This window comes from Fringilla coelebs, assembly GCF_963513975.1.
Source record: "Fringilla coelebs genome assembly, chromosome: 8".
NCBI classification, from domain to species: domain Eukaryota; kingdom Metazoa; phylum Chordata; class Aves; order Passeriformes; family Fringillidae; genus Fringilla; species Fringilla coelebs.
Window position 1 is genome coordinate 12,816,790 of NC_140066.1, and position 15,672 is coordinate 12,832,461.

Consider the following 15,672-nt stretch of genomic DNA (forward strand, 5'->3'; position numbering starts at 1 on the left):
AAAAATTCTTTGCTCTTTGCTTTTCAATTATAGCCTATTTCATATTGTGGAAGCGTTGATGCCTGGACTAGATTGTAGGACCATTGGATTGCAGGACTTCATTTCAGTATATGCAATAACTACAATTGTAGAGAGAGCCATAGGCACAAGTCACACTAACTTCTAGACCGTCAGACAGATGCACTGGCCAGATACAGCCCCCATCACCCAGCACAAGTCATTCTAGCTTTCTCTAATGGTGGATATGTTCATCTTTATCGCTGCCTTAAGGGTCCAGCAACCACAAACTGAACTTGGGGCAGAAACTGGTTTTTCCAGAGATACCTCTACTTTTCCAGTCCGTGCCTAATAAGAAGATACCATTCCCACATGAACAAGTTGCCATTGGTTATTAATACCAGCTAGTCTGATAGATGCTCAGGCATAAATGTCATAATTTAGAGGCTGTTGTACTCTCTCTGCTTTCTAGTCTCTTTTAAAAGCATACCTTTATAGGTAAAGCAGTAGCTATACATTCCAAAGGGAAATTTGGAAAGTAAGACTTGCCTCTTATTTATCTTTCAATATTTCATTGCATATTCACAACAGTTGTCTTTCTTCTCAACATTATACCATTGCTAAAAAAGAAACTAAAGAGATAAAGGGTTTCAGGGTATCTTTTTCTCCCTCTTGACACATCAATCCCAAAAGATGTTTCTGAAAGGCAGGGACCCAGCCAAGGGAATCAAGAGCATTAGCCAATCATTCACGTAATGAGGACTATCTTAGAGGTGAATTAGATACTGGAACTCTTGAGTCACTCACATATGTTGCCCAAGTGGAAATCAGAGTGAGAAGCTATAGAAGACAATAGCTGCCTTTCACAAAGGACTGCACTGCAACCCTACAGGTTATGTGCCCTTTAACTGGAAACACTGAGGAAGCAAATAACAAAGAGAAATTTGCTTCCCGGCACCACCAACAGATACAGTTTAAAGATTTACCCAGCAGTGAGGTTACCTTTGGAAAATACTATACAAGATCTTCAGTTTGGTTCATATTCAATTAAATCAACAAGTTCCATAGGAAGGAAAAAACAAACAAATTGACAAACTTACATTATCAGCTTGAACCTCCCACCAAGGCTGTTTCTAAGTTTTACCAGCAGGTTCCCCATCCCCCCAGCATGGCAAGATAAGGAAATCCTGAATTCATTGCAGCTGGGCTGATGAGCCTTGTAATTAGGACATGCAGTGTGGTCTTTCAGGCGCCTTGACAGCACTAACCCTTTCACTGCCAAATCCTTTTTGCCTGTTCAAGCTCAAAATGAGACTATTTGAGAGGTACTATTGTCTACCATTTAAGGAAATAGGTTGGCTTTGCTAGTGTTGCATTGTGAACCCAGAGCAAGTCATTGCTTTTGGTGGAATTCATGAGAGGAGCAATCTCCCTGTCACCTCCCAGATGAGCACTAATACATTTGAGACCAGAGTGAGTCAGAATGCATTTGTTTCTTCATCTCTGTTTTCTGTCTGAGGCCATCAACACTCTCTCTAATCACCCCCTGGACATCTCCTTTTGGTGTGAAGCTAATTCAAAGTTTTTATTGAAAACCCTTCTTAAAAATCCTCTTTGCAGCATTGCAAATACTTAGTAAGGGCTGAATTGGCTGTTCTGCTCAATTGAGTGCCCCAGAAAGAAAGGAAAAAAAACCAACCAAAACTGTTTTATGTATCTCAGCAATATTCATTCACCCCTTGTCTTTTACAATGACAAAATTGAGTCAATCACCATTTCATCACATTTGTTACAAGCCCTAAGCTTTCACTATTTGATTCCAGGGGCCGGGATGAACTTTCCCATTGCCACTCTTATTATATAACATAGCTTTTGGGAATGGTTTATTTCCTCATCTCTTTCTGAAGAACTCGAGATTTCCAGAGCTAGAGACAGGATGTAGCACCATTTGTGCTGGTGCTCTTTATAGCAACTTTCAAGTGCCAGATTGATGTGTTTTTCACATTGACTTGGAGTGAAACAGATTTAAGGCCATTTTCCAGGTCAGATTGGCAGGAACTGCTGAATTGGTTTGCCTGACTATACCCAGAGGGATGGGCTGCATCTTGGGATCGGCTAGGCATTTTCCAGAGGAATGCATTGTTCTTTAAAGTACCAGTATCATCAGCAATTGCCATCTTCTCCATCTTCTCCTCTACTGTCTTGTTCTGGGATGTTCTATTTGTTTCTTCCTTTTTTACCACTGGGCCTCAGGATGATTGTAGGGAAGTGTTTCACGGTGCCATATGTGGACTGAACGTTTTGCCCTGTCCAGCTGTGGCATGCATTGCACAAGTGCACTGCCAGCTGAACCAGGTGGCCACTTTTAGAGCAGTGTGCCACTCTTTGGCCACAGAACCATTGGGGGCTGCTAAGGGTATGGTTTAGCATCAGTGCAGCCCATGGTCTGATGGGATCCTAGCCCCTGGCACAGCTTCTGGCTGCCAGGGTTGAAATAAAAGTTTGTGAAGGTTTGCTGCCAAGGTGCCAAACTGCACCTTGTTCAGTATTGACTTGAAAAGTGCCAGGAAGGGTTGGTGGAGGAGTGAGTTACATAATACTCAGCTGTGGTTCCGAATTGCTCCCTTTTAATGAGGGCAATAGCTCAGTGTAAAGGATGTGTAGGAGAGAAAACCCTCATCACTGCATGCGATATGTCCAATTCAAAGCCCACTGTAGGCAGCAGATAAATATGCTTTGGTTGGTTACTGAGTTGGCCCTGGGGGAAAAAATAACAGCCTCCTGATGGGCAGGAGTTATTCTGCATCCCCAGAAGATATTTCAGATTTTGGCAATAGGTAAAGAATTTGTGACTTCATATGTTCTGTTTTCATACTTTCACCCTTCTATAAAATCAGATAATAAGGAATTTGCAAAGTTACTAATGGGTGAAATGCAGGTGAAGTACTTTAAGAATCTCTTGGCAAGAGGCTCTCTTAAAAAGGAGGATTTTATATTTTTCCAAGAGTGTATAAGAGAAAGTGGCTCCTAGGGAGACAAGAACTTCTTGAAGACCCTTAATTAATACTATTTTGGCATTCACAGCACTTCCCCTTCCTGTTCAAAACCTGTTGCCAAGAATTTCTCATTCCAATAGCATCCAATAAATCCTAGAACTAAATTCCAGTGACCATTGGAGGTCTCTTTGGTTGCTTGATGGCTAAAGCAGCTAAAATCTTTTTATTCATTTTTCAAATACCTTTTTCTTTTAAACTCTGTGGCTTTAACCCCTGAAACAAAGTGGCTGATTCTCCTCTCTGCCACATCATCTTGCACAGCACAGAACTATGCTACGCAGGATGTTTCAGGCCCAGGGCATATGTGAAGTCCCAGGTGAGATCACATTCCACTCTGGGACCTCTTGAATTGATTCTGCTGCTGTGCACCAGCTTCAGCTTTGCCAGAGGAGTCAGTGGAGTTCAGCATGTTGTGTTTGACTGCAGTGCAAGTGGGTGAAGCAGATTACTAGGCTGAATTCTTCTGTACACCATCTGTGGAGGGATGGAATTCAGGGATAGTTGGGGCTCACCCAGGTATTTGTGCCTAGAGCTTTAATATTATTCTTTTGGTATGCAGCTGACACCCAGAAAACACTCACTGTGCAGGCACCCTGAATGTTCGAGATCTCTGAAATTAATTGAATTTCAATTTCAGATTAATTTCACAAGCTCTAAATCAATTTCAGTGCATGTCTTCAAAATATATATAACATGTATAAACATATGAAAACACATATAAAGACCCCATTGAAATATTTGAATTCAGTAAAATTAAAGCACAGTCACAGATTGGACTTCTTACCTTACTTTCCCATAAGCCAGCAGTAATTCTCTGATGGCAGGAGAATTACATGAGCATAGTATTGCAGACCTAAGGTGGAAACACCATGTAAAATGTGGCCCATCATGTGAGGATGGAAAGGACACTCAATAGTTGGTCCTATTTCTACAGTGATTCATTATGATGTTAATTTTTGAAAGAGTTTTAATTTTCCTTTTGAACTCCACTAAGGTTTCTTTTGGACCTTAAGCAGTTAAAGTGAATTAATCCTTGTTATCTCCATTAGGGAGAATACCTATTTAGGTGTTGATGGGTTTCCTGCTGTTCTAAAACTACTGAATAGCAAATTAGGAGCTACTGATTTTGATTTGCAGATTGAGAGAGTGAAGATCCTATTGAGGTGAAGTACAAAACCTAGGTATTTACTGTTTATCAGGAAATGTTTAAATCACAGCAGGCTCCCCCTTAGAAAATCCAAACCAGATGTAGCTCTCAATGGTTCTTGTTATTATTTGAACATGGGACTCTGTGTTGACTGTCTGATTAACCAGATTGGAAATTGGAAGTTACTTTGCATTTTTCTTGATGTTCTTTCCTTTCCCTGACTTCAGTATTCTTTGCCTAAGTAGTTTTGGACACAAAAGGGTTCTGTTTTGTGAGTTGTTCTTTCAGCTTTTTGCCTGCATAATCTAACTGTATATGAATGCATTATGGCCAATCACTTCTTAGTGGAAAGGTTGCAGTAAGAGAACCATGGCAAGCTCAAAAGTTTCCTCAACAGTGGGTGACCAGCTCCATTGCACTGCCATTGTGAAGCCTGTATATTGCTTCCCTCAAATGTGTAGTCATGTTCCTAAGAAAAAAATAATCACTTTGTTTTTCCTGCTATTTTTATCTGTCCCCTATTCAAATCTCCATGAGAACAATCCTTAATACAGTACTGTGTTGCATGTGACTTATTTGTTTTCTTTTGCAGGCTCTGAGCAGCAGTCTCTACAAGAGTGCCTCACCTTATGGCTCACTTAATAACATTGTGGATGGGTTAAGCTCCCTCACCGAGCATTTCTCTGACCTATCCCTTTCTTCAGAAGCCAGAAAACCCAGCAAGAGGCCACCTCCTAACTACCTGTGCCACCTCTGCTTTAACAAGGGACACTACATCAAAGACTGCCCCCAGGTAAGTAATCTATAATATTCTGAAAAAATATGCATCAAGATTTTCTTCAGTCCTTGATTTAGCAGCGCAGAATTTGACTGAAATACCTGAGAGCGAGTAGCACTGAAGAAGTATCTTGACAAAGTGCCAAGCTAGCCGTGTGTTCTTTTAATCTATTCTTTATCACAATGCTGATGGACAAAGTACACTATTTCGTTTGCCTTGTAAGTAGTACAGAAGACATTAGTCTAGGCACACAGCTAAGTAGATTCTGGTAACTTTAAAAATGGCTACTCTGTAATTTTCTATCGGGCATCACTCTGTATGGTCAGTTTGGCAATGGCACTTAATACAACAAGCTGCATATGCTGAAGGAGAAGAAATTGTTACATTCAGAGAGAATTTTGGGTCAGTGTTGCAGTAACACAGGCCACAGGTATTTTGGGTGCAAAGTCTTGCAGTCTTTTGTCGTACAGGAGAGGTTTGCTGTACTTCGCAAAATGTGGTCTTTGACTCCTAGAACTTTTCTGTAGTGGCAAAGCTGGCAATATTTATTTCCTTCAAAAAGAGGTATAAACCAGTGTGCACTAAAAGTACTTGCCAATCTGCAATTTTGTTTTTCCCCTGAGGCTCCCAAGCACAGTGAACCAGGGTTCTTAATTTTCTGGTTTCAGCTGCATGCAGTTGTGTTGCTGGCTTAAACTTTCGCAATTTCAACAACATCCTATGTAAAGTCCCAAGGAAATTAAAATGCTGCCAATACTCTAAAAACACAGATGTGGACATTACCAGCATCCACTTCATTATGACTTTAACCTCCTAGCCTCTTATTGTGTGACTTTGAGCAGAATTAATCTGCATAAAAATTAACTACAGTTAATTTGCTGTTGAGGATGTCAGACATTTATAAACCAAAACACAGGCAGAAAAACATCTGCCAGCAGAGGAAGGAGAGCATGAAATCAAGTCTAACATCAGATGAGCTTTGAGGGTGTTCCTCTTGCTGTTATGCATAGACTAACTTTATCACTTTCACTGTATATATTTCATTAATTCTAATGAAAGCTATGGAATTAAAGTATGTTTGCAGTCTTGAATGTGGCACTTGAAAATAATTTTACTTCTTATTTTGATCTAGGTTGAGTAAGAATTTTCTTTAGGAAAAAACTATGAAATTTTCTTTGCTAGGAGATCAAAAATACTCTGGTTTCCTTACTTAAGTGTTTAATCTACTTAATTTAGAATGTAACAGAAGAATGCAAAGATAGAACCATGTAATAGCATACTTTACTTAACAAGAGGATTGAAACTCCAACTACTAAATATGTGGCAGAGTGAGAAACTGCTGGACTGGGGGTGGATGGTTGTGCTTTACCATGCTGTGTGAGAAACCAAATGAATGCAACAGGCCTCTTGACAATCGGTCTGTGCAAGCTGCAGCTCACACAGACCAAGTGAATGTGTCAGTGTTGGAGCAGTGATACATTATTTATTTCATAGGTATTTTTATGGTTTGAGGCACTAGGGATTAAACATGTTTGTGAAAATTGAAGACATGCACACCATGAAATCCAGGAGATAGGAACAATTAAGGATTGTGTAGGAACACTAATTCTCTTAAATTGCACATCCTGTATATTTTTTTTCCAGATTTAATTTGTAAAGTCTTCAATTTCTCTTTGAACCAGGAAGTGGAAAGACTTCCTACTGGCATGCTCTGTGACTATCCTGTGAGTTTGGGAGGAATGAGTAAAGGAACACAGGACAGGGAAACATCTGCTTGCTTACCACATGCAGTCTATGGTTACAGACAGCCATACCATACAGCCCCTTTTGAAAACTGATCAGGTTTTACTTGGGAAGCCTTTCAGTATTTTGCCTTTGCTGTTGCTGGTGTGGGAACCTGCTCCAGAACCTCAGTCATCTCCCAACTAGAAATCTTCCAGTTTCTAGGATGAGTGTAACTCGTGGCCACTTTATAGTCATATGTTCTCCGGCCAACATTGTCCTCCACTGAAATAGCTCTTATCCCTCCCTGGTGTTTATCTCAGGATGTATTAATAGACTGCAATCATATCCTCTCTCAGCATTCAATCACATCCTCTCTCCAGCTTTCATTCTGTAGGACTAACCAAGCCAGTTTTCTCAGTTTCTTCACACAAAGTATACAGAGCCTCTATCCCCCTGGCCTTCTCAAGGCTGTTCTCTTGTGCTTTTCATCTCCTTGCTCATGCATGGCCACACGTACCTGTGGCATCCCGGAGCAGAGCTTGTCAGTGCCTTCAGCTGTGTGTGCAGGGTTCTGTTTGTGTTAGTTAAGGGACAGGTGATATGAAATTGATTCTCTTTAACTGGAGATTTCTTCTAACACAGGCAAGTGCTTTCTGGTTTAATCAGCAAGTGTGTTCTTGAGGAAAAGCAGAGTTAAGCATTCACAGGAACATACACACTTTGCTTATGTTATCTGAGTTTGAGGACAGTTCTAAAGAGGATGACTCTGTGTATACAAGTTATGTTCAAAACATTGAAAACATTGTGCAAAATGGGAGCATCAATGGTAGGATCAGGCTTTTGTCATGAATTCCCCATTTGTTACCACTGCTTTTGACAATAACTGTTTTCTTAATTTGAACATTATATGCCCTGCTTAATATCTTAGGTTTTGATGCTTAATTTTTGCTAGTGCTGTCAAAAATAAAAGTTATTTAGCAAATCCTACCAAAAAAAGGGCTGTAGTTTTGTGTTTTTAAAGTCCTTAAACCTGCATAGAGAAAAGAGATAAACTAATCTGATCTGGACAAAACATATACCAGTAAATCATACAGTGTTTTTCTTTTGTTTTTATGAAACTGCCTAATAAGAAACACATTTTGAAATGGGGTGTTCCATGAAGTTTTTTCTGCATAGCAAAGAAATTGTGTAACAGCTTTAGCACTTAATATCCTCCCTTAATTCTGCTTGTTATCACCACTGAAAATATATGTTGTTTTTCTGTTGTTGTAAAAGTTGATGAAAATGTATCAGTTCAGATTTAAATCTTAAGTGCTGATCATATTCCAGGAGGTTAAATAATTATTAACAAAAATTGCCAGCTTTAGTTTTTAAGTACCTCTTGTATCTGCAAATTATCTAATATTGTCCACAACTATCTGTTCGAAAATTGAAATGGGATTTAGCAGACTTCTATTATTTTACCATGTAGTTTGTGTCATACATGGTGATAGAAAGTGTTCTTTTCTGTTTAGGAAACTACCAGAAATAAGAGCAATGTTATGATTACAATTCATCATTTCCAATTTGCCTACATTTGCAAAAAGCTGTTTGCTGCAATAATTACGTCTATAAAAAACCCAGCACTAATCTTTAGTATCACCTACATTTTTTACAAAACTAATTTGTGAGTTTCAGTGGCTTAGACAGTAACATCTTACTCTTACCTCTCTGATGTTCTTGCACATACAGAATTCTCATTGACTTGAATGAAGTGAAAAACATGTTGAGAATAAAGGTTAAAAGCAGTGTTCTTAATATAGCCCTGCTCTTAAATTATTATTGACAGTGCCATAAAATATAAACAAGATCTTTCTCTTTAAATAGCAAGGAAGGTAAGGAATGAGAGTACTTTTCCTATCTGGTTTACTAGTGGTTGATTGGATGATATATAAATATATATATATGTATGTATGTATGTATATATATAGATCTGTCAAAACTTTGTATACTTATTTGTGTACTTGGAGGTGCCAAACCTAAGCCTGGGGACCCTAGGGGCTTTTTTCCCCCTACCAGGAAAAAAACCCCAGTGAGTTCTGGACCAGTAATATTAAAGATATATGATTCTATATGACATTTTTTAATATAGCAGGTGCAGAAATTATTAGATAATCTTTTAAAAAAAGTTACATTGCCTCTTTTTACCCATTATCACTATATCTTTATTTTTAAATCCTATAAAGTATAAAGTGAGTTCCTTTGTACCAAGTGTGGTCTATAAAAAATGAATCTTGCTCCTTTAAATTGTTAAGAATGCTATTGACATGAATTCTCTTCCATGAGGTCATCAACCTAAACTCAGACCTATCACAGAAGTTTAATTTGCAAAAAGTATAGAATAATGGGGTGTGGTGTCTATGTCTAGATACAGTCTATGTACACATTTGTAAATAAAACACCTAGTTCACATTCTAAGAGGTAGATTAGTGAATGACCCTTTGCCATTTTTCAAAAATCTACTTAGGAAAGTAAATACACAAATCCTGGACCTCATTTTTTGCTTATGTCATTCCAGTTGTTAATTTAATAAGGAGCAACAGAATCCCAAGCTTGGAGCTCCAGCAAAGCATCTCTGTATTCAGAATTTTCAAACTGCTCTACCTGGTCTTTCTGCCCAGCACCAGTTCCATCTACTGGTGTCTCTGCCCTACCTGTATTCAAATACCATGCCAGTGCCAAGCTCATTGAAAAAACCTTTCTGACAACTCCTGTGAATTTCTGCACAGGCAAGGAACTCTTACCTCATGGTGACGTGATAGGGAAAGTAAATGGGCAAATATTACTGTTCTGCAGCCAAATCCCATGCACTGCCACTATTTATCCCAGTTTCTGGGAGACAGGGGAATGTTGCATAGTGTGTTTCCCAATTTTACATTGTACTTCCAGAGGAAAATGCCATGTGCATGCTCACAGGAGTACAGGCACATATGTAAGGAGAAGCTGTTAGTCTCTTTCTGCACTGCATGTTTAAACCTGTGGCTGAAATGCGTGGCATGGGCCACGTTAATGTGGCCAACAGTGCGAGTCTTTCCACTGCCAACAGGGATCTTTGAAGCAGATCCTGTAAAACTGAAGTGCCTTGAGAGCACAAATTCAAGGCAATAGGAGCAGTAGGTAATTGCTGTGGCTGCTTGAGTTTGCATAGATTTGCTTTTGTGGTTTCATGCAGGATGTGGAAGAAATCAGTGTCAAGCTGAGTTTAGTTCTTTCTTCTTAGCCCATAGCTTGGCCTGCCAGATCACGCTGCCCCGAAGCTGTCCCTCCCTGTGGTCAGATACAGTGCATCTTTGGCCGGGGAGCTGCCTCAGCCGGCAGCTCTTTGGCTGCAAGATTGAAGCAACTCTCATGCCTGAAACATCCATCTGATGTGACTTGTGCCTTATGGTTGTGCAAGGATCTCAAAGGTGCATAACATTTAAGGAATTTGCAGCTGCGATTTCTGCCCGTACCAAAGGCTGACTAAGATGGCAATGAGGAACAAACTAGCATCTCTACAGAGTTGGAAAAAATTTAACTTTCTGGTTTTTAGCTCCAAAATCTTAATTTTTTTTTAAAAGGCAAAACAAACACAAACTTCTTGGAATTTATCTTCCCTTTAAAGTAAAGGTGAGATTTCAAAGAGCTCTGGAATTAAAGGAGATCACAGACCTTAGAAAATCCTAGCATTCGCTCTGAAAATGTTTTTGACAGTTGCTACATTTTACATTTTGTAGTAGGCTATTGGATATTGTGTGACAGCATCCAAATAAATGTATCTTTTCTCTATTGAACTGAGATATTATTGTTACTCAGTTACAGGATGAGAGATTAATCTCCCCATTCTTGGAGGAATCTGACGCCCTGTATGGGCTCAATTTTTCAGGTTCCACCATAGTTTTTGATCAGAGTATACTTGGTGGCATTTAATCTGGTGCTGTACAGGCATCTCCTATTTATGCTCCAATTCTGTTGGCCTAGAGAGTTACTGAAGTGTCCCTGATATAAATAAAGCAGTATTTGAATCACCAGAATTCGCATTCCTCTGGCTGAGGAGGCAAAGATGAAAATATGGGACACATAAGAAAACAACAATTTTATGTCTGGTAAGTTGTGGTGTTAGTAAGATCAGTGCTGAGACAGAACATGCTAACCTGTGTTACAAGGAGGGAAAAGGTGTTACCTCTCTGCTATGTCTAATTGCTTTCAAACCATGTGTGGCACTCCAGGAAAAAATGTCTGTATGTCTAGCCCCTTCATTCTCTAGCTTTGAAATACATTTAGGTATGCACATTTCTTCACCTACACATCATTCTAGAAGGAATTGTAGCTTTTAGGTGTTCATTCTGCAAATACTTATGCACATACTAAAATTCCACATTACAAGATACTGGATAAATGTGAGGCTCTGAAGAGTCCTCTTCATACACAACATGCTGATTTCATTTATTCCTGTTTTTTCTTTGAGAACCTGCATTAAACCATTGTAGATAATTTGGACGTGGTTTAGGTTTTTGTATTTTTGGGTTTTTTTTGGGCACATGGAGCCACTTTGACAACCTCATGATATTAAATATACTACAAAATTTATTGCAGGCTGTTATTTTTTGTTCTCATATTCTTGAACTTAGCTGTGCCAAGTTTTCTCAGCATTTCTGAGATAAGCTGAATATATTTTTTCAGATAATTTCTACTTTTATTATGAGGACTTGGAGAAATCTTGCAACCAAAGTATAGTGGGCTATAAATTGGCGACATCCATCTTACCTCTGAAAATGTAAGCTATTTAAGTGTCTGAAAGATTAAAAAATACCCATTGTGCTCTCTTTTGGAAATTCTCAATAAGCTGTGCATGTCATGGGTTCAAACCATTTATCAGAGACAAATAACTCAGACTGCTGTATGTGAGTAGAGGGGATCCAAAGAGCCCTGTTTTGAGAGCATGCTCCCAAAGTTCTTGTTTCAAAGCTGTGTCCTAGACACAGTATGTGGCATTTATGTCCTGTTATTTGATAAACTGTGTGCTTAAAAAGAAGATACTGAACCCTAACATACCAAAGTAAGAATAGTTGGATAGTGAAAAAGAGAACAGAAAACACCTAGTAAACTATGTCTGTGCCCCTTTCCTGTCTAGCACAGTACTTGACATTACATTCCCAAAAGTCTAGAAGTCCAGCCAAACCCAAGCTTAGTCAGGCCCATGACTAAGCTGTTATTACTGTGCTTCAGTCTTTATATACTAATATGAGTTCAAATGGGTTTTTTCATCCCTGTGGGATGTCTGCAATGCAGACAGAGTTGATAAAGGAAAGCACCCTAAGAGAGCAATGCTTTCTTGGTGTTTGCACTGGCCTTGGAGTCCCAGGTCTTGTGTGATAGTTACCAATGGCTGTGTGACAGGTTGGATCATCCACCACAGAATGGGATTGCATTTCATTGAGGTTTTCCAACTACTTTTTATTCACCTTTGAATCTCATTTTCACATTCACTATGTGAAGCCAACTGGCAACTAGCAACAAGGTAGATATCAGGAAAAGAATACTGTTTAAATGCAAAACCATAAGGATACCCAGCATTTAAACTGAATAGGGTTTTAGCACTGATAAAGCCTCCTCTGGCTCCAGGTTGGGCACAGAAATTCAGGGTAAAGTGGAGAGCAGAAAAATCAATTGGAGGTTTCTGAAACGTGACTTGTGTTGAAAGGCTGAAGAACCAGTGTTGTTTGTTCCCACGAAAAGTCACATTAAAAATTTGCAAATATGTAGAAAGCCTCACATGAAGGGCAGAGTTTGTTTTCCACAGCCACAGCTAATGAGTCCAGTAGTGGCCTTCAGCTAGGCTGCTCTAACTGCAAGGCCTTGAAGTAGAGTGCTCTTGATCATTGGAGGACTTTCAGAACAGTGTAGGTGAACATAAACCAAGATTTGCACTGGTGATCCTGCCCAGGGACAAGTGAGGAGAGCATCCCAAAGCACCTCCCAGCTTTGTGCTTCTGCTATTGCATATCTGCATGCTAGTGTTACAATTCACTATCTTAAACATGCATAATTTATATTTAAAACCCATGCACAATAAACCAGGTCCAAATCCTGTGCAAGTCACCGAGAGACTTTTATAAACTCATTTGAAGTAGACTGAACATAGTTATTGCACTGGTCTAATATGAACTCTGTTTACTAACAATTTAGTATTTGCTTAGTTTGCAGTAAAAATCCTGATAAACCATAATTAGGTGTTTAGCTTGGAAATTACTACTGAGACCATTCCTGTTGAGGAGGAAAGTAAGGTCTGTTTTCAAGCCCTCCACCAGCTGATTTATAGATAAGGTAATGGGAGAGCTACCAGGTCAAACCACACTCGTATATCAATTCCTCATTTGTACTGATAAGAAGTGAATAATGGAAAATTAAGTGAACCATTTTTTCTCACTTCATAAAAGTATTTTGGTTAGTGTGAAATATAGGTTGTGGAATTTCCATTCATGCTTGGAAGTGTTTGAGATCCGGCTGGACAAAGTCGTAGTAAATCTGACCTGAACTCAGTGTTGGTCCTTCTTTGAGCAGGAGGTTGGACTTGGTGGCTTCCCAATGTCCCCACCAAATTTAATCTTAGGGTTATTTATGAAAATTAACTAAATTTTCATGCTCTGCAATAAATGATCACTGTTCTTCCAGATCTCTGTCTCCCGGCTCTAATATCTACCATAATCCTTCCTCACTATGCTTTTAAATAAAAGTAGAAGCAAACAGGCATTTATTACAACATCAAATATATAAAAAGGCCCCCCTAAACTTACCACCTGTCAAAATGTCCCTTCACAAACACTTTCTGTAAAAAAGTAGCTTCTTTTAATCTATATTTAAAAATGAATCAAATAACTTCTTTTTCCAAAGGAGTTTTCTCCAGGAAAATATGCTTCAACAAGTTGTTCAGCTGAAAAAGCAAATGTTGAAGCAAACACCTGAAGTGGAAGCTTTTCACTTTGCAATGGCTTGAATTTGTTTTGCAAGAATTTGTTTGGAAATGTTTCAAAAGCCTAATTTACCCTAAATGAAAATTTATTTCATGGTGTTTCTGGTTTGAAATTCCAAAAATTTTTACATCTGCTAACTATATAAATATTTCAGCTCCCTTTCCCAGTTTTAACAGAACCTTGTTTCCCTGTTTCTCAAAAATGAAAATGTGTTTTCTGATAAATGACATGCCCAATTAGAAAAAGCTTCAAGGTCTGAGCAGAGGCTGGGATGGTGTCATGGAAATGGGAAACGCTCTGGCTCTTGAGGAGAAAGTGACTGTCAGGGGTGTCAACTGCTGTGGCTCTCCCTCCCTTTTCCTTTGAAGTTCCTGTCCAGAGGAGGAAGCTGGCAAACAGCAAAAGCAGTGAACAAGAGCAAATGGCTGAAGGCAGATCAGCAGTTTCTGCTGGCAGCAGCCAACAGTGGCAGCTCAGCCCCTCCTTGCTTTCCTGCTTGTCCCAGGACAGTCAGTAGATTGTAAGGGCACAAATCCAACCCAGGGGCCCCCTCTCATTTTCCTGCTGTCAGCATGTACCACACAGTCCTGCCTGTCCCTCCCATTGTATCACTTCCCTCAAGAAATTAAGATACTACATGGAACTTAATCCCTATTCCATTTCCCTGCTATAGCACAAATACTGGTGGTATTCTACTGTATCTGGCTTTTTTCAATAAATGTAGAGGGAGCCTTACATATTTGGATATGTCTCATTTCATAGCTATGAAAAGCTCTACTATGAGATATGAACAGAGTTTCTCAGGTAAATATTGTCACCTGTGCCTGGTGGGACTGTAGGTATCCTTCAGACTGCCTGAGAGAGAGATAGAAGCAGGAGAGAAGGCAGCGCTGCATGGATCAGGAGCACAGGACTCTGCTATGCTGATACAGGGAATGTCAGCTTCATAGGCATGAGGCTTGGGGTAAACTTAGTATAGACTTCATTCCTTAACATTTTATATTTTATACTATACTGTATTTTATACTATACTGTATTTTATATTTTACACTGTATTTATATTTTATACTATACTGTGTTTTATATTTTATACTATACTGTCAGTCCTGTTTCTGATAGAACTTTGTTATTTAAAGAGGTGTTTCACAGGTTTGTAGAAGTTTTTTTTTAAGGAAAAAAAAGGTTTTGAGACTTTTTTTTCCAAATGTCCTTCATTTGGCAGGAAAGCTAAAATGTTTGTATAGTAATTGGAGAAAACAAAGAATAAGCCTTTTATTTCAGAGCCTGGTTAGTGCCAAATTATTAGCTAAAGCAATAAAGCCTATATACAGGCACTTAAATTGAAACATTTGGGGATTTTAGCAGCAACAGCAGACATTTTGGAAATGACATAATCTTGATAACTAGTTTATCCTCAGATTTCTGACTGATTTTCCACAAGAAACTTGCTACTCATTGTTTCTAACTCATTCCCTGACTGTGTTGAAATGTGCATAGGAATAGAGCAGCACCTTCTGAGATCTTCTGTATTATTGAACCCTGTAAATAATTATTTTTTTCATTTTGGAGAGAAATAACACATTTCAACTAGTTTCCAACACAGTCTCAAGCTATAATCTTGGAAATGAGTTCAGGGTAACCCTGAACATTTCCCAGGCTCAAAGGTTTCACATACAAAATACTGGTTTCAAGTCAATTTCTAATTTTAAACCACATTGCAGGTGTGCAACTACAGTTAAAACTCTGCAACAGCCCAGCAAATGAATACTTGCCTGAGTCAGGCTGCCCACAGCACCTGGCAGCCACGAACACCCAGCCCAGGTGCACACTCAGCCCTCCCAAACATGCCCTGTCACTCTCACAGTGTGAGGAAAGGAGACCCTCAGAAGGCTCCATGAGAGCAGAGATAGCTTCTGAGAGGATTTTGTATAGAAGTCATGTTTCTCTTACTCCTGATTACACAGTTGAAAAAATTAG

General features: G+C 39.1%; 1 protein-coding gene across 1 annotated transcript in view; it reads left to right on the forward strand.

The window, feature by feature from the left end:
* ZCCHC24 (zinc finger CCHC-type containing 24) overlaps positions 1 to 15,672 on the forward strand; it is a 108,048-nt gene that overhangs the window by 11,828 nt on the left and 80,548 nt on the right. Inside the window, exon 2 of the mRNA XM_084210907.1 lies at positions 4,793 to 4,993. Within this exon, the coding sequence (XP_084067033.1) occupies positions 4,793 to 4,993 (201 nt within the window). The remainder of the gene's footprint in view (positions 1 to 4,792; positions 4,994 to 15,672) is intronic.